Source organism: Austrofundulus limnaeus, unplaced genomic scaffold, assembly GCF_001266775.1.
Source record: "Austrofundulus limnaeus strain Quisiro unplaced genomic scaffold, Austrofundulus_limnaeus-1.0 Scaffold106, whole genome shotgun sequence".
In the NCBI taxonomy this organism is placed as follows: Eukaryota; Metazoa; Chordata; class Actinopteri; order Cyprinodontiformes; family Rivulidae; genus Austrofundulus; species Austrofundulus limnaeus.
The window spans coordinates 1,545,886-1,555,557 of record NW_013952508.1 but is presented as its reverse complement, the minus strand read 5'-3'; the positions used below and the strand labels follow the sequence as shown (position 1 = coordinate 1,555,557).

General features: G+C 39.1%; 1 protein-coding gene across 1 annotated transcript in view; it reads left to right on the top strand.

The window, feature by feature from the left end:
• Positions 1-9,672, top strand: part of si:ch211-207d6.2 (sickle tail protein homolog) — a gene marked incomplete in the record, with an annotated part of 73,176 nt that overhangs the window by 7,229 nt on the left and 56,275 nt on the right. Inside the window, 1 exon segment of the mRNA XM_014013844.1 lies at positions 4,971-5,152. Coding sequence (XP_013869298.1) covers positions 4,971-5,152 — 182 coding nt within the window.

Genomic DNA, 9,672 nt, shown 5'->3' with positions numbered 1-9,672 from the left:
CAATAAGGTTGTGAAGGTCTTGAGAGAGCTCTTTACTTTTACCCATCATCAGATGGTTCTTGTGTGATACCTGGCCATCATTTGGGACTGAAGGACCCCACCTTGATGTTTCTGGACCCCACTTTGGGTCCCGACCCCAACTTTGGGAACCACTGGTCTAGGCCTTATTTAGAAGTTCCATCATAAATAATTTTGACGTAATCGTTCAGAAAACATCATAGAGAATAGAGAAAACTGAACAAAAATATGACCCACACAGAATATAAAGTTATCTCTGCAGCACCAGGAGAGACTAAATTCAACTTTTCTACCCTAAATACACAACAAAATGTATTTAATGGCTAAAAAAGTAGATTTTACACGATATGTTCCCTTTTAAATATCTAAATCGTATTTGGAAAATTTATATTTTTTATTTCTTCTTTGTTATTCTGAGTTTTCTTATCCATATTTGCAGAGGACAGTCCTGTTTTCACTGTTGCAATTTGAAATGAAAATGAAACATTAGAGTGCCTGAACAGGAGGCAGCAACACAAGCAGACATAAAACGACAATGATTAAAAACATAAAAACACAAAATAAACAATGTAAATCAACATTTTATAGCAGATTTACAAAAGAACATTGGGGACAATAAAAACTGACAAGCATTATAAAACTAAAAGCAAGTACAGTAGTCTTGTACTGAGTGTGTTAGACTTTAAAGTGATGAATGAATCCAGTTGTCTGCAGTAGAGAACTGAAGCGAGGAGCGAAGGAAGGAAGTATGAGCTCTGCGTATGAGGAGGATGATGAGGTCACCACACAGACTAAGGTTGTGAACAGTAAGAAGTCAGTGTAGGTACAACAGAGATTTGTCAAAGCGAGTTTTGTAAATAAACAGAATCAGTGTGACAAATAACATCCAGTTTGTGAAGAAGTGTTTTTGAAGCAGACCTGTGTAGCGTCTCTCCGTCATCCACGATTTGATGCTCTGTCAGGTTAACTAGAGGCTGTTTTCTAGCGTGTGCAAAAGAAGATTTATTACAGTTTAGAAAACCAATGCAGGATTTCCTACATTGACTAAACCAAGCTCAGAGCCATCCCAGGAAAACAATTCACCCTGTGGTAGATTTCTGTTAAAAATCATACATTTAGTTTTACTATCTGTGTTTTAAACCAAATGCAGATTTGAGAAACGATGCCTGTTGGATCTTGATGAAGTTGGTCTTCAATAAAAACAGAGCAGTAGTCAGGGAGGGGCTGAGATACACTAAAATCACTCACTGCAAGGAGAATGTTATTGATCTAAACATTGAAAAGAGTAGGCCTCAAAAGGCTTTATTGTGGGACATTGTTAGATAGGATCAGAGAGAGGACCCTCTATTCCAAACAATAAACCAAGCTAGTTAGCCTTCAGGGGGTCTTGTTTCCTTCAGTCTGTCAAACAGTAACTTATGGTTCACTGATTCAAAAGCTTTTGATAAATCAACACTTACAGCTACATAATACTTCTTTTCATTGGCACTGGTGATATCATTAAGAACTTGAAGTGTAGCAGAGATGCAACCATTTCCAGACCTGAATCCAGGCTGAAACCTATTAATAACATTATGAGACTCCAAATGGAGCTCGAGCTGTTTGTTGACCAGCTTCTCTGGTAATTTGGAGAGACAGGGCAAGATGGAAATGGGTCTGAAGCTGTTTTGAAAAAATGGGCTGAAAGCAGCAGACTTCCAGTCCTGAAAACACAAGAGAAAGGATCTGAAATGACTTTAAAATGTAGATGAGTGGATTTCAGAGTTTCTGACTGAACAGTTCAGCATGAACCTCAGATTCCAGGATGGGCTGAACTAAGAAGAGGTGGAATTCTGAGACTGATGAGTGGATATTCAATTCAGTTTATTTATATAGCGCCAAGTCACAACATACGTTGTCTCAGGGCACTGTACATAAAAAGAACAATCTAAAGAAGAAACCAGCAGATTGTGTTGAATCACTTCATCACAGTCTCCCATCCTGAGCAAACGGTGGAGAGGAAAAACTCCCTGCTGATCAGGAAGAAACCTCCAGCAGAACCAGGCTCAGGGCAGGCAGTGATATTTGAAGCTGAGTTGACAGGAAAACAAATAGAAGCACCAGAACTGTCCTTATAGGGGCAAAAGGCCTCAACAAAGTGTCTTTTGTAGAGTTTTTTGAAAGCATGTACACTGAAGTTCTTCAACAATGTTTAAAATTTATTAGAGGCTATCACAACAATCACTGAGGCTTGAGGGCTCGACACACGGGCAGCGACAAACTACAGCGATTAACGGCTGTCATCGCAGCCAGGGTGAAACCCGACACACGGGACGCGATAGCGATCGCAGCGTTGCGAATCGCGCTCTCAGATCACTTGTCTTCACAAAATTTGATTGGTTCTTGACTCTGAAGGGGGGTGTGCATTACGGACGTGTAAACTAAACAAATCTTGCGATGCTAATGATATTGAAAAACAAACGCACATCAAGATACAGTTTTATGAGGAAAAACTTACCATAAACTTCACCCTGGTGCCAATAAATTCCCACAAAGCTTTTTAGTAATCACTTGGTGAAAGTGTTAGCTAACTGCAGTGTGTAGCATACTCTCCTCTCATTGGTCAGTCAATAAAACCCTCGCTGATTGGTTGTACGCTAAGCGACAGCGACAAAAGTTGAACATTTTTCAACTTTCATATGTCATGTCGCAAGCTCGCGTGTGCACGTCTACGTGTACGAGCGTGAAATTTCACATGCACTATTTTCGCCGGTCGCTTAGCTGGAGGAGGGCAAGCGATTGTCGCCTCACCACACAGGCTCCATAGGAAATGAATGGAGAGCGAGCGACATCGCCTCCCGTGTGTCGAGCCCTTTAGGCTGAACAGTGAGGATAATATCAAGCAATGTGCCAGAGTCCAGGGTCTTTGTGTTGTATCGTTGTGGAGGTCTGCACTATCTGGGGTAGGTTCATCACATATAAGTGTAACTGTGACATGTCCCAGTTCAAGCCACAGTTAGAAGTCAAAACGAAGAAATCACGGCACTGAGATGACCAGCTGTTGAAGTATTCACCAGTGCAGTAACAGGAAGTGACGACACAGAGGAGCGCCTGAAGGTCTGCTTTTGCAAAGCGGGTGGTGGTGGGGCCCTGGACCCCCACCCCCACCCCCCTAAGATTTCTGTTCATGAGCCACTGATTACTTTGAGGGCATCACTAAATGTCTGCCCAGTGGTTCATAAGATAATTTAGTAACAAACTCACAAACATTCACGGTTAAACAACCATGGTTCCACCTGCACTTTTTGGTGCTGGGCAATCATTTGTGCAAAAACTACACAGAGTCACAAAGTGTCCTTGTTTTTAGAGCACAAACCTTTTGGACATATTTAAATGTCGGCATGTGTCTCATATGTGTACGCTAAAACAAATTAGCAAGAACTGTTTTCATTGCAGTATTACACAATTATTGTGTTCACTGTGTCAGTCTTTAGTATGTGTGTCTTGGGGGAAACATTTCGAGCCCCGCAGGTCTGAGATGATGCTAAAATGTCACACTGTTCTGCTAAAAGCATCAATTACAGCAGCTGCACACAGAGCTGTGCTGAGGCTGGGCGTGTGGCATTCAGTCAGGCTATACGATGCCGAAAGCAGCAAGAGAAACTGCATTTTCTGCAGAAATGTGTTTTCTAATGTACTATTAAAGCTAAAAGAAACTGAATGCAAATTCATGAGCAAACTGCAAAAACTGTCCACCTAACCAAGTTTTAAAATCTTATATCAGCCAAAAAGTCTTTTTGATCTTGTTTTGAGACTGATTTACCAAACAAGAACTGATCGTGTAAGAATAATAACCTTGTTTTCAGAATGTGTAAGATTATTTGTCTTGTTATCCTGAAAATTTGACTCAAATTAAGTGAAAACTTTCTGCCAATGGAGTAAGAAAAATTGTCTTGGTAAGATTCTTAAAATGCTTGATTTTACTCAATCTTTTCTTATTTCAAGAATCTTACCAAGTAAAATTTTTTTACTTCATTGGCAGAAAGGTTTGGCTTAATTCGAGTCAAATTTTCGGACTTCGCCCTTTAGCCATTCCTGAAAACTTCAGAGTTTTTTCTCACAAATTTATGAGTTTTTTTCTTAAAATTTCTGACTTTACCATGTCAGAAAATATCTAGTTTAAATGTCGCAAATTTCTGCCTTTAATTATGGAAATTTCTGAGTTTTTTTTTCTTGCGAATTTGCGACTTTTCAAAATAAGACATTTTCCTGTTTTTTTCTCTCAAAAATTTCAGAAATTAATCTCAGAAAGTCTGAGTTTTTTCCAGCAAAATTGCGACTTTTCAACCTGTTTTTTCTCGAAAATGTCTGAAATTAATCTCAGAAATTCTGAGTTTTTCTTGGAGATTTGCTCCTTTTTTTTTTCATCTGCAACGTGGCCCTGATACGCCGTCGTACCTTACACTGCACTTCAAATTATTATGCAAATTATATTTTTCTCTGTGTTCCTAAATAGTCCCAAGTAAATGACAGCCAGCATAATTTTAAGTTGTCAACATTTAGAGTATAATTTGGGAAAAACCTCCCAATGATAACTGTATTTTTTTCAAAAATAAAAAACCTTCAAATGCACTGTTCCAAATTATTACACACAACAGATTTTCAAAAAACTTAAAAAGTTTTAAAGAACTTAAAATGGTCGTTTGTTGAATTTGCTGCTGTAGGAGGTCATGTTTAATAAAATAAAATGATTGGAACAGGTCACAAATTATATTTTAACACGGTATCCATTAAACCGCTGGGTTGGTTTTTCTCTTACATCCCTCTTTATCTACATTCCTCTCATCTGTTTTTCTCACTTGTTTCTTGTCTCATCAGTGAGATCAGATCCAGATGTTTCCAGCTCTAATTCTCCTTTAAACGCAGCAGCAGATGAGAGCTCACAAACCCTGAGCTGTCCCTCTGTGTTCCAGATCCACACTCGTCTCCCAGCACTTTACCTCGGAGCTACGTCTACAGCTCCACTCCTGCCAGCAGAGAGAGTCAGCACTCTGACATGGAGAGGAAGAGGGAGGTGTTCCTGGAGCACCTGAAGCAGAAGTATCCAAACCATGCTGCCATCATCATGGGACACTCAGACAGCATGAGGGACCAGGTAAGGCTGTCCTGCTGTCCTCAGTACAGTACAGTACGACTTCTAGAGTCAATCCAGTTCAAGATGATATAGTCATTTGTAAAAATCTGATTTAGCGTTAGTAGTTAGCTTAATTTGGGATTAGCATTGCCAATCGGCATGTGATTGTTCTTAGCTACTCCACATCACAGTTAATCTCAATTTGTTTAAAAATGGCTGAACTTTAGCCTTTTAATGTTAGCTGTGGTTGCCCTTCTTAGGATAAGGTAAAGATTGTTTCATATACTTTAAAGCGGGGTCCCCAAACTTTTTCCTGTAAGGGCCACAAAACTTTTCCCTTCTCTGGTGGGGGGCCGGAGGCAGTTTGTAACAGAAAAAGTGTGACTATTGCAGGAGTGCCTAAATGTAAAAATTTATTGTTTTCCAGAAAGCACAATCAAATAACCCTCTCTGGGTTCTTCACAGTATGTATTCTGCTGAGCTAACAGTCCACTTTTTAGCTTTGCGAGTTTGTTTGCTCACATTTGGCCTTGAAGCTATCATACTTGTCTTTGTGACGGGATTCATAGTATTGCTGCAGATTGTATTCTTTGAATACCGCCACCACCTCTTGACAGATGAACAAAAAATAATCGTTTGTCCACTGCAGCTTAAACGCCCTGCATTCTGAATCAGTTTTTCTCTTACCTAATCTTTTCACCATTATTCTGTTCTCTCTTTGAGAGGGGCGGGTTTTGGATTTTTTTCTGGGGGTTGCCAGATAGGGGCACAGACCGCAGAAGGGTGGAACAGAATGTTATATGTGTGTATGTATGAAATAGTTACTAACTAATAATAGTTAATAATGAAAATAGTTCATAACTAAGGAACATTTTATTGCAAAAGTCCAACTTTATAATCAAATATAAATACATATATATGAAAAAAAAACTAAATGCTCTCTGCTATTGTTCTGGGGGCCAGACCAAATGGGGAGGTGGGCTGGATCTGGCCCGCGGGCCGTAGTTTGGGGACCATTGCTTTAAAGGGATCCTCGATTAGTTGTAACATTAAACTTTATTTGATAAACATATATTTTAACTGTAAAATAAAGACTGTAAAAATACTGCAGGCTGTTTAGTTTAGTAAATTTTTGAAAATATATTTTAACACGGACGGAGCCATTTTATTTACACACAAAGCATTCTGGGTAAATGATGATGTGCATAGGTCCTCGGTGTGAGCGAGCTATATCCACCCTGAAGGTTAATCTTGGACAATATCTGATGATCGACTCTTTTAAATGAAACCAGAGAGCGTTGACAGAGAGGAGAAGGTAGAAATGACTCAGCCTGGAACTGAAAATATAGATGGAGGACAACAGAGCTGCTTCATGGAAGAAGAACCTCAGCTTAGCCTGTTAGCCTTTGCGCTAGCTCCGACACTATATTACCTTATATGTATTAGTTCGGTGCTAGCGCGACAAACTAACAAACTAAACTGTTGTCCTCCATCTATATTTTCAGTTCCAGGCTGAGTCATTTCTACCTTCTCCTCTCTGTCAACGCTCTCTGGTTTCATTTAAAAGAGTCGATCGTCAGATGTTGTTCAAGATTAACCTTCAGGGTGGATATAGCTCGCTCACACCGAGGACCTATCCATGTCATCATTTACCCAGAATGCTTTGTGTGTAAATAAAATGGCCCCGTCCGTGTAATATTTTTTTAACGTTTTGTTTAAAAATTATAAAAACTAAACATCCTACAGTATTTTTACAGTCTTTATTTTACAGTTAAAATATATGTTTATTAAATAAAGTCTAATGTTACAAGTAATCGGGGATCCCTTTAACTAATTTTCAAGTTTGTGTGTCTAAAAATGTCTGAATAATAAGTTGTGATTAGCATTCATCATGTTTTTTTTAGATCATTATTAGCTTTGATCACACAAAACTTCAGCTCAACATTTCTCAAAATTGGCTGTGGTAGCCATCTTGAATTTTAAAATCCAGAGTGCTTTTTTATTTTTATGTGACCCTCCTAAAAACCACCTTGGCCACCCCTTGCAAAAAAGCCTAGCTCCGTTCCTGCAGATGCAGAATCACAACATGGACTCTGCAGATTTCTGGTTTGATACAGAGAGATCCCACCTTGGCTGGAGCACCAAAATTAACTAGAGCCACTTAGTGTAGTGTCGGTACGGTTCCAAGCCATTTCCATTAGACCAGATCCATGGAACTGGCACTTTTTTAAGTACCTATACTTCATTGTGGTTCCAAGCAGCCCCAGCTGACACCAAAATGCAACGTCAGAGCACTGTTCATCACTGATTGGCTAAGTCTTTGCAAATTTTTAAAATTTCAAAGGTTATTCATCAAATGTGTTTCCATCTGTAATTTTGCCCATTAACCTTTTTTCAAAAAACCTAAAAACCACCTCCTCCAACCGCCCAAAACACACCCATTGGAACCGGACTGGAACATCAGTGGAAAACCAACCGGTCCGACCCGTACCTACACCGACCCTACACCATGGAAAAGGGGCGTTACACGCCTCTCTGCTGTTGAGTAACTGCTATTTATCCTCTGTTACCCACCAAATCCCCAAACTGTGTCAGCCCACCCACGGACCAAATTAAATAAACAACAACAAAAACTTTATCAGAACAATGAAACGATTATGTGTGGATTATTGAACATCAGATCTCTTTTCTCTAAGTCTCTGTTAGTTGATCTGTTAACTGATCATCATATTGATTTATTCTGTCGTACTGAAACCTGGTTACAACAGGAGGATTTTGTTAGTATAAATTAATCCACTCCTGCTAATTATTTAAACTTTCATATACATAGAACAACAGGTGGGGGAGTAGCGGCTATTTATCAGTTAGAATTATTTATTGCTAAATTATCAGTTATAAATCTTTTGAGTCTTTGTCCTTCAGTCTTTCTCATCCAAACTGAAAATCCAAAAAATCTGTTTTGTTATTTATTGTCCGCCAGACCCTTATTGTCAGTTTTTATCTGAATTTTCTGATTTTCTGTTTGACTTATTATGTAATACTGATAAACTTATAATAATAACTCATGATTCAGCTGGTAAAGCTCTGAAGTTTCCCTCAGAGGAAGCAGACTTTTTAAATTGTGAGTGTGTTGTAGAAAAGGAGGGCATGTGTGCGCGCTGACAGAAGTGTCCCAACTCGCCTATGAGTCACCTCAGTAAGTTGACAGCTCGGTCTTTAGGTGCTGGCGGGACAGGTAAAACGGGTATTATTGGCTGAGGTGGAGCTCCAGCTGTGACACAGGGGTGTGGTGTGTCAGTGTGTTGGCTTCGGACTGAACACCAACATGCTTCGAGAGTCTGAGGCGAGAAAACAACAGGAGAGACAAGGCTGACCGTTGGGATTTAAAGAGACTGTCCTCTCTGCTGACCTCTGTCCCTGCAGGTAAGTCCTGACTGTCAGGACACTGAAACAGCTTCACCCACAGCTCAAGGTAAAGCAATGATGTTTTCTTGTAAAACAAAAATATACCATGAACCCCTGGATGGATTTTAATGAAACTGAGAAAATAACTGTCAACATCTGATAAATGTTTTGAGTAAATGGATTCAAAATGGCCACCACAGCTAGCAAACACAACAAAGGCTATGACTTAATTAATTTTACACGTTTACAGCTAAACTTTGGTGTGGTTATAGCTGAGCACCATGCTCCTCAACCATTACTCGCAGCACTGTGACTTAGCCTGTTTTTAAAGCTTCAGCATTAACTGTTAAAGTCAACTTCATCTGTTAGCAAAATATTTCATGAACCAGAGGACAGATTTTATGAATAATTGACCTTACGAAACTGAAAAGGCAACAACTCAGATTTGACAGATTTTGAGCTGAGCTTGATGTGGTAGTAGCTGACAGTCATTATCTGACTGTGCTGCATGAGATCATGCATAACTTCAAGGTTTGACCAAAATGAAAACTCAGATGATTTTAGTCCAAATCAGGTGATGTGCATTCATTAATTACAGAACATGTCTTTTGTTTTAATTTTTAATTAACAAGGTGATTTAGTTTTTAGTATTGGAACGCAGTTCTTCCTGTCTGAACTGGACCGGGACTTGATTTGATTTGATTTGATTTATTTATTTAACAGGAAAAGATTATTAAAAATCAAGCCTGACTCAGAATAATTGCTGTTTTACAGCAAGTTCTTGTTCTGCAGCACATAAACACTCAGAAATACAGCATCACAATCACATCATTATACACCATAGACACAAAGACAAACAAGCATACCAAATTTCAGGAAGGCAGCATCTGCAAAATAGGACGTCTAAATATGAGCACAACAAAAATTGTCCAGCAGATGGCAGACAAGATTCTTCTTAAAGGGCTGTAGTTTTGAAATGGACTTTATGTTTTGAGGAATGTCATTCCATGCTTTAGTATAAACATAGAAGAAAGACCCCTGGCCGTAAGTTTTTAAAAGTTGATAATATCAGTTGTCCTTTTTGTAACAGATCTAGTTGAATGGCCACTTCCAGAATTTGATTTGGACAACAATGC